Here is a 16714-nt window from a genome sequence, read left to right as displayed (position 1 = left end):
CATTAAATTATGATTATAATAATTTAATGATTGTTATAAACAGAAAATAAAATTTAATATTAAAAAAAATTATACCTCTTAGTTTTTTGTGAAATTTTAGATTAGAATGACTAAATACCTTTTCAGAAAACACATAAAATAATAAAAAGTCACGTCTTCTTATCCAGAACTGCGTAATAATTTTTGACATTAGTGTTGTTTAGTTGGATTGTTATACTACAGTGCTACATGTTTTTACCCTCAAACTCATGTTAAATTATGTTGTAAACAGTAATTTTTTTTAAATTTATCCAAGAACAAGCAAGTAAAAAAAAAAACATCATAATCCTTGTAGCTAGAGTATGAAGGGACAAACCCCCTATATTTAAATTTATTAAATAAATTTAATATTAAATATAAAAATTTGAAGTAATCATACTTCCTAACACTTTTAGTAAGTGTTAAGTATGCTTACATTAGAATTTCAACTGTGACTGATCAGGTTAATTCTTTTGTCAAACAAAGTCAAAAGTTGATATGAATAATATTTATGTCAGCTCTGCAAATAAACCCAATTTAAAGAAACCGGATTAACATAATTTAATTGGTGAACAATTGCTATTAATAAATATTAGAACAATATCCCTATAAAAGGGATTTAGAAGAAACAATGAACGGCATAGATGAAGTCCTACGCAAGAACTATCGCATGAAAATAATAACAAAACAAAAGTAATGAAATGTAGTAGAAATAACAAAGATGGACCATTGAATGTGAAAATAGGAGGAGAAAAGATTATGGAGGAGAAGAATTTTGTTATTTGGGAAGTAGAATTACTAAAGATGGACGAAGCAGGAGCGATATAAAATGCCAAATAGCACAAGTGAAACGAGCCTTCAGTAAGAAATATAATTTGTTTACATCAAAAATTAATTTAAATGTCAGGAAAAGATTTTTGAAAGTATATGTTTGGAGTGTCGCTTTATATGGAAGTGAAACTTGGACAATCGGAGTATCTGTGAAGAAAAGATTAGAAGCTTTTGAAATGTGGTGCTATAGGAGAATGTTAAAAATCAGGTGGGTGGATAAAGTGACAAATGAAGAGGTATTGCGGCAAATATTTGAAGAAAGAAGCATTTGGAAAAATATAGTTAAAAGAAGAGACAGACTTATATGTCACATACTAAGGCATCCTGGAATAGTCGCTTTAATATTGGAAGGGCAGGTAGAAGGAAAAAATTGTGTAGGCAGGCCACGTTTGGAATATGTAAAACAAATTGTTAGGGATGTAGGATGCAGAGGGTATACTGAAATGAAACGACTAGCACTAGATAGGGAATCTTGGAGAGCTGCATCAAACCAGTCAAATGACTGAAGACAAAAAAAAAATATATTAGAACAAAATTATAATCAACCATAATTACAATCAGTAAAGAAATATTTCTTACCAAGCTTACAAAAGAAACAGATTTCAGAATATTTTTGATTTAACAGAAAAAATTGCTTCACTCACCTCTGCATTTCTATTTTATACAATTTAAAAACAAAATCAAATTTTTTTTACGTCTATAATTAGGCAATTATTTAATGTATATTTGCATAATATGGATAAAATAGAATAAGGTCTGATCATTAAATATGAATAATTCAAAGTCAAAGAGTTCCATACAGCTTGGATATTTTTATTTGCGGTTGGAAATAGCATTGTAAGTCTCAAGTTTTTAATGCAAACTGGAAAGGGTATTGCAGATATGCAAGTGGAGAACTATACTGCAGCAGCACCAAAGTGGAGGAGAGTCATATGCAATTGATTGAAAACTAAGCATCATCTTAAGCTGTATCCTTCCTACCTTATATAGTTCCACAACAACAAACATTCATCAATACCTACACCTGCCAAAAGATAAGCAAAATGAACTACTGTGCATCAGTCAACTACGCTTAAATAACTTAAATGACTTACTATACATCCTTACAAAACTAAATTTGAACAATAGGGTTATCATATTATTCTCCTGGCAATACTAATAGTGGCTGAAATCACATGGGTTTAAGAGTAGTGTCTAGGTTCACATCTTTTTTCTAAACTTATCTGCTTGGCTAACTGATATTTCCAAACTGTATATTAAATTCAATTAACTATAATAACCCTTCAATGCAGCTTGTTGAAAACTAATGTAAAATAAAAAATTTCATGGAATGCTATCAATAAGGGTAGAAGCATGAAAAATGAAGGGAATATATAATCCATTAACCAAAGTCCACATTTACAACAAATGCAATTAGGAAATTTTAAACAAAAACAATTATAAAATATAATTAATACAGTCTTATCACTAAAATGCATGAAAATTCAAATCAAAAGTATTAAACAAAAAATCATCTTTTTAAATATATTTATTTTTCATATAATTTTCCTTAAAAAGTAATTTTTGAATTCTAATGTTAAAATTACTGTCTGAATTGTCATTTAACTAAAGTCATCATCAACTAATTGCTGATCATTGATTTGTGTGAATTTATTAACAGTTATATTAAATAACGGCTTACATAAAAAGAAAACACTTCACAACAATTTTACTACTGTAAATGTCATTTTTTAAATAGTTTCAGTAAGTTTTAAAATTAAAATATTCTGCTTTTCTAAAAACGTCAATTACGATAACACATTCAGAACATTGACAAAAATCTCAATATTATTAAAACTACAAACCAAGAGTTTGATTTATTAATCTTGTGAAGTAGATAATGTTAAAGCAGTTAATTCTATAAATACATATTACCACATAAAGGATTGTACTAATTCTATAACAAAAACATTTATTAATGTACTAAACAGATCTGTTAACTGTAGTAAAATAGGCTTTACTGTAGGTGTACAAGAGTTAGATAGGAGGGAGATTAAACAGCATAAACGTTTAATTTGAAAAGATGTTTCATATTTATAGTAATAACAAAATTTATCATATACCAGTAGTTTCTTGAGAACCCTTTTCAAAACAGTTTTCTCTTTTTTGTTTCAACGCTTCCACTTCTCTTTTCATTTCTCTAACCACTGAAGCTAATGCTACAGGATGAACACCACTTTCACAAAGGCGCACACAGTAAGTTAGTGTTTCGGCGTCTAACCCAGTATTTAACATGTTAGATATCTCCATAATGGCTTGAAAAGTTTCACGAGCATCATTAAAAAACTCTTCATCACACATTTTCCCCATTTATTTTTACAAGGTAATTTCACAACTAGACAACAAACACAGTTAACTATGGTAAAGTAAATGTAGAAATTCTTGTACAACAGCTGTTGATATTACACGAAACTCTTTATCATTCACCTTATCAAACAATCGAAGATTAAACTTAAAAATTTGAATATGCAACTCAGTCGTTCTTAACCTCAGTGAGACCTCCTGATGAATGAGAAAACAAACAGAATCAGATAAACAAACGAAATTGCCGGAACATTTAAAGAATAAAATAAGTACTAGATAATGAAAACTATGATTTAATTAATTTTCAAACAATTCGTAATGATCATTATTAATTAGTATATCGTATAAATAATAAATAAACCTAATAAGACATCTCAGATAGACATGCTATTCACTCATGAAATTTAGATGGCATTAATATACGATACGCCTAACCTCTCAACTTGAACTAACGTTTTATTGATCATACATAGGTAATACATAGAATTCATTTGTCTTTAAAAAAAATTCTTTGATCATTGATTATAAATTTGATTTATAGATTCCACTGATGAGAAATCGTATTAACGTCGGCTTGTTGATGCTGGCTTATCCGTCAAGAGTAACTGCTCTTCATTGTGAGTTTTACTTCATCGGTGTCTGCTTTATGTATTCAATTAATTTTTTTCGTACATTAATTTTTTGTTATTGAAGCAAACTAAATACTTTTGTGTATGGTTTAAATGGCTTTATTGTTAATATTTTAAAGTATACTTGTCACGTATGTTTTTATTTATTTTTTAATTTGTAGTAATTATTAATAAATTTAATTGCTGACAATTTCCTATTTTTTTCAACTATGTTAATTGACTACGTAATGCTGAAGATGCTGATACTAAAATTGCCAAAATATCTGTTCGTGAAGTAGTATTATTTTATTAATAAGTGTGTATTACATTATTACCTCTGAATTCCGTGCTTAAATATACAAAAAAGTACAATTGTTTGGCATCCGTTGATTAGATTTTCTCTTAGTATTGGAACACAATGCAGAAATTTTTCTAAATTATCACTCTTTGAATATAATTTAAAATAATTATTTATCAATGCAAGATTTGCTCAAAATAACCATTATTGTCACTAGATGTAGTGACCAAAAAAATTTATGAGTAAAAAAGCATTATGAAAAATTTGTTATATCAATTCCTGTCAGTAGTGAGGAACTTGTACTTGTGTTAGGTGGTCTTCAACCACTGTGCTTACAACTGTACATTTAACCATTGTAGTACTTCACAATTGTAATTCAGGTAGTTAAAGGAAAAAAGATAAAGGAAAAAATCATCAATCATCACTGAATATGATATCTTGATCTAATTAGCACAACAGCCATAAGAATATATGATTCAGTATAGGTATTCCTGTGTGCTGGCAAGATAATACACGGTATGATTTCCAAATAATTAGAATAATATACTTTTAAATAAAAAATGAATGAGAAAGGATAATAACTTTGTTATGATTGTGGCTTACACAGCTCCAAGTAAGGTCAGTAGTATTATGTGCTACTATCAAAATGTTATGAAGACATCATTTTTCAAATTATTTTAGGTAAAAATGTTTCTTCACATAACTAGTGGCATGAGTAAGGTACAAAACATAAAAAAATGAATGGGAGCAGGTAAACGTTTTCTTGATAATGGTGGCATCAAAGTGTTAATACTTAGGTAATTCTGAGAAATTACTTTATCAACTTCAATCTTGCTCGTACTTTAATATGCCATAGTAGATATGCTTAGGATCAGGAAAACAGGGTAGGAATAAGAAATCAGTAGAATTTCAGATAGCAGGTTTGAACAAGGTCAAAGTCTGTGATACATTATCAATGCTGTATTCAGTTAGCAATCAGTTTTGTGAATTATCAAGACCTGTTGTTGCTAATCTGTTTTGTGGAGAGAAGTTAGGAATAAATTGCCAAGATTTGGTAATACTTATACAATCTTGTAGTACACTTTGCCAAATTTATGTTATACAGAAATATATTCACTACAATACCACATGTTCCATGCTATTAATCCTGTATAATGACAGATTATCACCTCAAAAAGAGCATTGTCGGCATTTTCAACTGCTGACTCAGAGTCAGACTCTTGATGAATATTAAGGTTAGTTTATTCCTCTCCCCATAGAACTTAATCCTAACCTCTTTCCACAAAATGGATTGCCAGTTTACTAAAGTACTGAGTACTGTGCAGACATGGATCACCTGCAGTTCAAACCTGCTTTCTGACATTTAGATCGTGAATTATTCTGACCCTAAGCATATCTGCTATGGTATATCATAGTGTGAAAAAAATAGAAAGTAACTGGAAGCAATTGCTCAGAATCACCAATACAACTCCACCTCCTTTATAATTTTATTTCTACTATTATTTTTTGTACACTAAATTCAACATAAGAGCTATCTCTTGGATGTTATAGTGAGAAGTACCATATAAAGTATGTCATTCTATTAGTTTTTAGAAGTATTGAATGACTATGTACAATATTTTGACTTATTTGTTGTAAAGTAGAGATGCACACATTATCTTATTTTATTTTTGCTGATATGAAGAGTGGCTGAGATATAATGTGTATTGGAAAATATTACATAAGAGTGACAGCTGCTGCCATTTTGTAGTTTCATTCCCTAATACTTACACTCCAAAACTTGATTCATGCTCTCTCATTTTCTGTCAGTTGCCGCTGTTGTGGAATTGGATAAGCCTGTAACCCATCTACTAAAACAACGTCCAGCGATTGAATTTTTATCAGTGGAAAAAGTGAACGCTAGAATAAAAAAGTTGTTTATAATAGGAAACTGTTGATCAAAGTTTTGTGAATAGGTGGGCAATAAAAAGTTTTACATAAAGGGTTGTAAAGTTAATATTGAAGATAAACCTCATATTGGTTGGCCAGTTTCTGTGACTGATGAGAAGCAACAAAAGGAGGTAAAAACACTTCTTTTTGATGGTTCTAAAACACATGCTAATCACCTTAGGAGCTGTGTATATATGTGTTGTATTTGTGACTGTCCAAGGAGATAATTATGCATGCTAATACTTGGCCACACACATTGCATTCTGTTTATGAATGCAAAATGAAGTTGAAATTTGAATATATCCACACCTTCCATACTCACATTTGATGCCTTCTATTTGGTTGGGTGGTTTTACCTTTTTTCTGCAATTGAAGAGAAATATTAAAGATATTCATTTCACCATGGCTGATGAACTTAAGGACACAATGAGTTCATAGACGAGAAAGACCAGCGTTCTTTATCGATGGAATTAGAAAATTGGTTAACCATCGGAAAAAATATGTAGCTGTTAATGGTGATTATGCGGAAAAATAAATTTAAGTTTTTTAGTAAGTAAAATGTACTTTTATGCCGTGTTTGTTTCATTTGCAAGTTATGAACGATTGTGCTTTACTTTCAACCACTCCTCCTCCTCATTTAGTACATCCATGACAGACTCTTCTTTACAGTCTGATTTGCATTTGTAAAAAGCCTATTTTGTTTACAATAGCATAATTAAATTATTTATGGTGTTGATGTTGAAGAAAAAAATTATTATTTTTCAAAAATAAAAATTTAATATAGTTTACCATATATTAAAAAATCCTTGAAAATGTGTTATTAATTTTCTTAAGATATCTTCCAGTGGCTTATAGAGTTGTGGTTTTGTGTTAATTTGTCTGTTCTCAGATTTATATCACTTCTTCCATTTCTGTTTCAGAGCTTACTGTAAAATTACTCCTTGTTACGACAACCTATTAGATAAAAATATGATGAGCTTGTCATAAACACAAAATTAAGCATATGATTTGTTTTGGCTACAAACCATTTAAAATAATTACTTCAAAAGCAGTTCAATTAATTAAAAAAATACAGAGTTGTATTTAAAAATTTCTAATTGCGTGATCATATGATGTGACGTGTTCATAATGAAGTAGTAGTACAGTATCTAATAAAATTTAACTTTACATTTGAGTAAAGTTAATGCAACTTTATTCTGCTACCAGATTGTATTTCATAAATCTGTTTTGAACTGATCTCAGTCACTGATATTTCTGACAGTACTATTGTTAATTAACTTTAACTATCTTAAGTAATCATTACTATACTTAATAACAGTTTTGTCATTTACTTGCACTCATTTTTGCTAGATTGGTACTATTTTGATATATATCCTTTGTTTTCTTACAGATTAGACCATTTTTATCTTTCAAAATGCAACGAGTTATTATTTTAGTTGTAAAAGTTCAAAATAAAATTTCAGTTTTAGAGGAATCTTGGTTTATCTAGATTAATGGAGAGTAGAGATCCTTTAAAAGAAAAATCTAGAATTGTAATTCAAAGATTAAAAAAATCATGTTTCACTTACATTTTAATTCTTGTACAAAACCTTCCCTTAGTTGATTTAACACATATTTTAAAACATTAATTATTTACACTATTTTTTAATAAAATATTGAGTGTTTTTGCTATATCAATTTTATATGATGTTTACAAGCAGCATGGACTCAAAGACACCATAAGTTTAGAGAGTAGCATTTCAAATTATTTATTACTCTGTCCTGGTGAGCTGTAAGTTTCCACATGACTCATGACTTCTTCCAGTTGTGTACCTGCTTTGTAATCAAATCTAACTTCACTGTTAACATTGTATGTTGACAAACAGTAACAGTTATTCTTTAATATACCAATTGAGTTAAAGAAAGCTAAGCAAGTCAAGTGAACTCACTTGACATATAATAAAACTCATTCGAAGACAATAGGTAATGCAGCACCACAGTGGTTTAAGACTGATTGACAGAATAGAATGGATTGACCAAATTGGTATGGGAGGGGCTAAATGATGTACTGACCTGTGTGGTATGCATACAACACTGTACAGGCAAATTAAGACAGCATTTATTATCAGAATAATGCATATTGTTTTAGCTCCCACAAGTTATTCTATATATATTTCTGCTTGCCTTTTAAATAACGTTTCTGTTTAATATAGTTTTCGATTATTACTCATAAATCATTCATACAACTAAATTTATTTCTACATAGTAAAGTGAAAAAAGATTCATGTGAAAATTCAGTCTGGATAAATAAAGGCCAGATAAAAAAGGTCTAAAAGTCATAATATCTTGAGCTTTGTAATCTTAATTAATGTTTTTAATATATGTATATATATATATATATATATATATATATATATATATATATATATAATATTATCTTATTTTAATGTTTGGTTTATTTTGAAAACAATTAATTTGTATTAATAACAGAATTAATTTTTTTACAAAAGTTTTTGTATAAATGTATCAGTAACTTTTACATTATTAATATATGTGTCTTATACTCAGTATTTATGTTAAAATAAATTGTATTGCATAAATCATTTTTAATATTTATGTTTCTGTGAATTAGATATGTTTGACTGTATGTGTTGTTTAAACAAATTTTTTTTAACTCTCTTTTTCAATTTTAACATTCTTTTCAGGTAGAAGTCCTAGTCGTTTGGCACATAGAGCATTAAAAATGGATGGTGATAAACCAGTAGAGGCAGCGATACGTTCCAAATTGAATGAAAAACTGAGTCCAGTTCATTTAGATGTTATTAATGAATCATTTATGCACAATGTTCCAAAAGATTACGAATCCCATTTTAAAGTAGTTGTTGTCTCAGATATTTTTAATGATCTACCTTTACTTAAGGTTTGTATAAAATCTTTCAACCAAAATTAAATAGTTATAATTTTACTTTCTTGTTCAGAAAATGTTTATCTGTTTGTTTAATGTTACATGCTTTTACTAGTTTTATTGTTGAAGATGATGGATTAAATTGTAGTGATGGATAAATGGTAGTGTTTCAGCCTTTCATCGAGGGGTCCTAGGTTTGAATCCTAGTCAGGCGGCATGACATCTTTCATATGCTACAAAATTTGATTTCTACCTTCCCACATACAAACTTCAAAAGCTTCTGTAGTGATTTATTCATCAAACAAAGCAAAAAAAAAAAATTATATATATACTGCTTGATGATGAGGTTCAAATAATGTTTTTTTTTTTTTTTTTTTTTTTCATTAATGGCATCTAATTTTCACCTTTTAATTTATGTTCAAATTGTTAGCCATTGGTCCCATATCATTATTCAACTATTTTTTCTCTAACATTGTTAATAAAGGAATCTTTATAATTATTTAGTTCCTGTTTATTACAAAACATTTTTTCAAGTTTTAGTTTCTAAATTTTCCAAGCATTGTCTGGTTAAAGCGGATGATTTCTTTGGTCTTGTATACTTATAATAGACCATGTACTCTACTTATAAGTAACCTTAATTACTTTCTTTGTTTGTGCAAAAAAGTAATATATACTGGATTCTATTAAACTGGAAAAGATACTTCCGTGGGTAAAAATTCCAATTTTGTAAAAAAATGTATTAGTTTTACCAAATAATTTAATTTGTTCATATTCTACTTAGAAAATAAAATTGAAAAATATTAATTTTTTTCAGAGACATCGATTAGTGAATGAAATCTTAGATGAAGAATTAAAAACTAGCATTCATGCTTTGTCAATAGTGGTAAGATATATGTTATGATAAATTTTAAAAATGTATATATAATTCAGTGTTTTTCTTCCTCAATTAACATCATTTTCACCTCTTTCAGGTTAATAGTTAACAAACTCTCTCTCTCCACTTTTGTCTCCTCTCTCATATTGCTTCTCCATTCACTTCTTACAAATCTTTTCCACTTTTCTCTCATTTTTCTTCCACTCATATTATTTCAGTTATTTTCATTCTATGATGTACTTCAGCCATACTTCAATTCGCACTAGTAAAGGATTTACCTGAATTTCCATTATAATAGGTTTTAATCTTGTTTCTCTTCACTATATCTCTTCTATTATATTTGTTTTTCCTGTTACACCTCCAAAATCTTCTTCATACTTTCTATTTTACTTTCTCATATATCTCCATTTAATATCCAGGTTTTTGATTGTATTCTATTCCTTAACTTCATATATTCTATAAATGAAATCACTCGCACAAGCCATAATCAATTTACTGTTCATATCTAGTTTACTGTTTGAAATATGTCAGCTATTACAATATTATAAGTGTTTGGGGAAAAATACCTCTCTTTCTCACCCCTGATTCCATTTTAAATGATTTGATTTCCCTGTGTTTATATATCTTTCATAGTTTGCATTTACTTTTCTTTTTTTATTAATTATTTTTGTACATTTAATCTCTAAGTTTGTCCACATCTTTAATTTAATACTATTAAATGTTTTTTCAAAATTTATATTGACATGGATATGTCTTATGGCTGGGGTCTTAGAAAAAATTTGTGTGTCACACCAAGCATTACCAGGACTCATCATGAGTTTCAGAGGCTTGGTATAGTGGTTTGCATAGTGGGAGTAGAAGTGGGCGGCACTCAGCATGCGCGGCTGTAGATATGCGCAGCACGCAATCTGTTTTATTCTTTCGCTTAAAACAATTAGGTTGGTATAGCGCCGCCAATGTAAGTATGTGTAAAACTTGAATAAATAATGATTATTAAATAAACTAAATTACAAATATCAATTAAAATTAAACTTTATAAAAGTAAATAAAATCAAATAAATCAAAAATAATTTTATCGCTTATGTTTTATTCGGCGACGTAAAATTTCTGTTTTGATCGTTTTTAAAACAAATAGGTTAGAATAGCGCCGCCAAAGTAAGTATGCGTCAAACTCAAATAAATAACGATTATTAAATAAAGTAAATTAAAAGTATAAATAAAGTTGAACTTTTTTAAATTTAATAGAATCAAATCAGATCAAAAATAATTTTGACATGGTTATGTCTTGTGGCTGGGGTCTTAGAAAAAATTTGTGTGTTACACCGAGCGTTACCATGACTCAATCATGAGTTTCGAGTTTTATCGCTTATCTTTTCTTCTGCGACTCAAAACTTCTGTTTTATTATAGGATAGTTTAATCTAAAACTATGGCCCCTAAATTGAAAGCTGAGTTGATGCGGGAGTCCCGAAAACATAAGCGAGACAATGTTCTAGGCAGCAGTGAGGAGTTCCAGCAGTTTCTTCGAGATACACCATCCAGAGCAAATGTTATGGACGATGAATGGTTTGACGAATTTGCATACTTTTAATACGATATTAACATGAATTCGACGTGTATCGTCGCAGTATTTTCTCGATATATCGACCTACTCGAAACAAAAGCATATGTTTCATACTTAAGTACACACCGTCCTCTTTTGTAAACGACTGCACTTGCTACTAACTCGATCAATGTGATGTAATGAATTGTAATCTAGGTGACAAATTATTGCTTGTAAGTGTAAAATATGTATATAATGATTGTAATATATAAATTTAAATTTGTGTAATTTGTACTTCAGACCTTAATCAACATGAGACATATCCATGTCCGATGTGCCTGTGTGAAGCAGAGGCATTTTTTATAATCAGTTTTTTGGAAATTCCCTTAGTATGCTATATATATATATATATATATATATATATATATATATATATATATATATATATATATATATATATATATAAATATAAACAAATCACTTGTATGATTTTAAATTCTGTTTTTCCTTTCATATACCATTTTCCTTCAAACCTTTTTAATTTATTAGCTAATATACATTACATTATATTTATTATTAATTTATTTAGGTTAAACTTTTTATAGTCCATTTTTTCTTTTTCTTTTCCCTCTGTACATAAATATCTATATACATACACACACACACACACACACACATTATATTTGTAGCAATGGTTTTTTTAATAGTTACTAGTAAAAAAGAATAAATATTTAGTGTTCACTATATGTAATAATTCAATTTATTTACATTACTTTATTATTTTGAATAAGTATGTCAGTCCAGATTTTTTATGGTTGTTTATATCTCTGTAAGTTTAATTACTTTTTATTTTAAGAGAAACAGAATTAAGAGTGAAATTTTGTATGCAGTTCATTTAATTGTAAAAGAAGCTTTCTAGAAGTAACGTCTGCTTTAAAATAAAATCAAGGCTGAAGATTAAAAAAAAAGTATTTTAGCCAAATAAACTGTACAGTGTATAATAAAATAAAATACACATCAAATAGTAAATTAGAGATATATATCTTCTTTTTATATTGCCTATGCAAATAGAGAAATATTTTTTTGTAGATTTTATTTCTGTTTTTAGTTTGTCTTTTCACATCAGGTCTACTGGTTATCGAAAGAAGTTGCAGATAATTTTTATAATACTCAATCTGTTGAAATATAAGTTTTTTAATGAAATAGTCTAAGTAACAAGAAAAACATTTTCTTGTGCAAGTACAAGTACAAAACATTTTATGCTCATTTAAAAAGTAATAGGTTTTCATAAAGTAGGTTTTGTTATTAGAGTAATCATGATTCCTGTGTAAATACATCAACATTATTTGTAATTAAAAGTCTAATTTACGATGTGAAAACAGTTTACATCAGAATTTCTCAATCTTTCAGTATTTGCAACCCAATTTTCATTGTGACTCCTCTCATACAATAATAATGTGTTTTGAGGCTAAAGCTATACTATGACCCTAATTACAAACTTTACTTACAAATTACCAAAAATAAGTAAATTTATTGATATTTGGCAACAACGATCTGCTGCATTGATAAAACCAGAATCAATGCCTCTCTTTTGTTCTCTGTCTTACACCCATCATATCGGACATTCTCACGGCTTCGCGAGAAGTTCAATTTGTCTCTAAATTCTGAAACATCTGTGCAAACATGTATAAATGCTGTACCCTGTTCAATACAGCCAGTCTCAGTCGACTCAGTCTTTCTATCGGTATCAAATCTATTGTGAATGTATAGGTTGTAATTTGCATGTTAATTGCAATTAGCGATATTAAATATTCATGGCAGTCAATTTATACATAATCATGGATAAATCTAAGTGAGCGTAAGCGACCACTAGACGTTAATGAAGCAACAAAAAGTGCACAGATGAGCATAGTTCCAAAAATAAAATTAAGAAAATATTCTTAAGAATTCTTAAATTTTGGGTTTACCTGTACTGAAGTAAATGAAGAAGAGAAGGCTCCTATGTGTCATTTCCTCAAAAATTTTGGCAGCACACAGCATGAAACCTAATAAACTTAAATGACATTTGGAAACACTTCGTAGCGAGTATGTTAACAAACCCTGAGAATTTTTTGAATTAAAATTAAAATCATATGAAAAGCAAACATTTTTTAAAAAACTTTATCTGTGAATGAAAAAGCTTTATTTGCCTCTTACAAAGCTTCATATAAAACAGCCAGATGTAAAATGCCTCACATCATTGGTGAGGAGCTTATCTTGCCAGCTGCAATTGAGAATGTAGAAACTATTTTTGGTGATAATTTTGCCAAACAATTGCAGTCCATACTCTTATTTGATAAGAGTATCAAATAACACTATTGCCTGTTGAATTGGTGATATAGCTGAAGATTTACAGTATCAACTTTTTGGGAAGTTGCATGACAAGTTGTTTTCAATTCAGCTGTTTTTGAGACAACAGATAGCAATAAAGATGCTCATTTCATTGCCTATGTTTGATTTTGTGATGGTATGTCAGCACTAGAACTACTACTTCTCTGCAAACCAATAGAACTCAAAGCAACAGCACCTGCATTGTTTGCTATCTTAAATTATTTTATAGACGAGGCAAACATAGAGTGGAAAAATTGCATCGGAATATGCACTGATGGTGTTTGTTCAATGTCTGGAAGATTCCAAAGTATACAAGCACTTGTGAAACAAAAATCTCCACAGTGTGTCTGAACACATTGCATGATCTACAGAAAAGCTCTGTTTTCCAAAGAAATGAGCCCTTGTCTGAATATTGTGCTAACAATGGTTGTAACCTAGTAAATTATATAAAAATGAGACCCCTAAAATCAAGAATCTATTCTGCACTTGGTAAAGACATGGGTGTAGTTCATTCAGTGTTACTATTTCATTGCAAGGCAACATGGTTATCACATGGGAAATTTTTGCAACGTGTTTATGAATTAAGAGATGAAATCGCCATTTTTCTAGAAAATGAAAACTGAGAAGTTTTATTTGTGATTGAATTGAGTTACTTGGTCTACATATTTGAGAAATTAAATACTGTGAATCTTTAACTCCAAAAAGAAAATATATATATGTTGGATACGAGTGATAAAGTTAAGTTTTTTTTTTAGAAAATTGGAATTATGGAACAGAAATTTAAAGCAAAAACCTAGAAATGTTAAAACTTAATGAATGTGTTAAAATTTAACAAGGCTTAAGAACAACATGTGAAAATTGTTTTTGTAACCATTGAAAATCATTTAGTCATGCTGGCAAAGAATTTAAAAAAGTATTTTGCTGATGACAATTTGTAGCAAGTTTTGAGTGGGTTAGGGATCCATTTCAAAATACTTCCGAAGGGCTGCTGAAGAAATCTTCATGGCAAGAGGCGAAATCAAAAGATAATTTAGTAATAAATCACTTTGAATTTTGAGCAGGGGTGTATGATGAATTTTCTGCACTGAAAACAAGAGCATCTCATATACTATTACTATTTTCAACATTCTACCTTTGCAAAACTGGTCTTTCTGCGGTGACTGCTTTAAAGACAAAATATAGATCTCTGCTAAATAAAGGAAAAAACTCAGACCTTTCCTTCCTTCAGAATACTTCCTTTTAACATTTCTGATATTAAACCTTCCTTTGAAAAGCTTTGCTCTGCAACAGACCCAAGAATTTTATTCCCATAACTTTATAAGATTTGTAAAATGTTTATTTTTAAAAAATGCTAATTTTTATTGTTTATTTGTTAATTTTCTATTTTCTTTAACAATATTTTTATAACACAATTTTTATTCTTATGTGTTTAATTTCTAACCAACCAATTGATTGTCAGACCAATAAACGTGGTTGTATATACATACATATGGAACAGTACTAAATTTATTATTTTGGAGTATTTTATTTCACATTATTTATAAAATGTATAATTTATATAATTTGCCAGTTCATCATTTCCAAACACCTGCAATGGAGAATATTTTTTAAGATGCACATGTAGGTGATTAATTTGCCAGTTCATCATTTCCAAACACCTGCAATGGAGAATATTTTTTAAGATGCACATGTAGGTGATTATCACTTAGTATCAGATCACTATTGCTGTAGCTATAGAATTGTTCAATTTTTGATGCAAGATTAAGGATTATTAAGCATACCATAGTTCTGCAGCATAGTATCTTGTGTATTTTATTTTGTGTACCTGAATTAAGTTTTGGTTATAATGTCGCAGTGTGTATCACTGTGTTTTTACATAGACAAAAATTCCAAGAACCAAAAAAAATTCAACTATTTTCACCATCAAGAATTGAATTACAGCTTAAATTTCTCAATGGGAATGATTATTTATTTGAGTATTCAAAATAAATTGGTCCTTTATCAATAATGTGACTCATTTGTGGGTAACAGCAGATCACTGATGTAGATTTATTGCATAAACACAACCCCAAGAAAAGATTTGTACTAGATTTAAAATATAGCTCCTCTAAAAAATATTTCCTATGTATTTTTCAGCAATTTTACTGTAACTAGTAATCTTTTCGGTTTTACATTGTTTATTAACTTCGTGACTATCATTATTAGAGATTTTGTTGTGAATTTTTATAGCATTAATATTACAAAAAGTGATTACCAATTTAGTTATTTAATTACTGCATCCACTTGTCAGTAAAGGTATAGATATATAATTTCAACATACTTAATACATGAGTCAAAAAAATTTATTTATTTTTATTTTTGTTCTTTTCTAGGCAAAAACCCCTGCACAGTGGGACGAAAGTAGTAAAACCATTGAACCTAGCCCGCCTTGTAAGGGTGGCTTTGGAAAGTAATAATATATCACCAAATTATTGTATTAATTATAGAATTAATTTATTATCACTTCTTAAGTATATGTATTTTTGTCAATAAACCAATATAAGCAAATGTTGCCTTTTATTTTACCTTATAGTATTTACAGGTGACACAACCAATTTTAATGCATGGTGCCATCATTCTTAATTAGCATAACATTTCTTCAAACACTATTTTTTGACATTTTTATCACCTCATTATATATCTAATATTTTGAACATTATTACATTTTTAAATTTAACTTGAATTTATATATATATATTGGCTCACTCAAAAATTTTTAATTAATATCAGAGCATTATTTAAAAAATATATATGCATTTTTCAAAATGGTAACATGACAAGAATTACGGTAGCACTTATGTGAAGGTGAGAACTGTACAGTAGCAGACCACTCATAAAATGGTATAACATGCAAATAAAAATGTATTACCTTCATTGAGTGCTTGCGTTCACAAGAAATATTAGAATTTCTGTCATCAGAATTATCAAAGTTACTTTCCCTTTCTTACAGTAAAGAAATAAATGATTTCATAGTATTGC

The 16714-nt window shown here is 28.9% G+C and overlaps 1 protein-coding gene across 1 annotated transcript; it reads left to right on the top strand.

Annotated features, from left to right (window-relative positions):
* The first annotated feature begins 3671 nt into the window (after positions 1 to 3671).
* On the top strand, positions 3672 to 16243 carry LOC142321736 (bolA-like protein DDB_G0274169). The gene is made up of 4 exons (XM_075360063.1): positions 3672 to 3809; positions 8712 to 8926; positions 9726 to 9794; positions 16069 to 16243. Exons 1-4 carry the CDS (start codon positions 3743 to 3745, stop codon positions 16147 to 16149), a joined length of 432 nt encoding a protein of 143 aa, XP_075216178.1. The 5' UTR covers positions 3672 to 3742; the 3' UTR covers positions 16150 to 16243.
* Positions 16244 to 16714: the final 471 nt, after the last annotated feature.

This window comes from Lycorma delicatula, chromosome 3 (genome assembly GCF_047948215.1).
Source record: "Lycorma delicatula isolate Av1 chromosome 3, ASM4794821v1, whole genome shotgun sequence".
Taxonomy (NCBI): Eukaryota; Metazoa; Arthropoda; class Insecta; order Hemiptera; family Fulgoridae; genus Lycorma; species Lycorma delicatula.
This window is presented reverse-complemented; position numbering and strand designations above follow the sequence as displayed.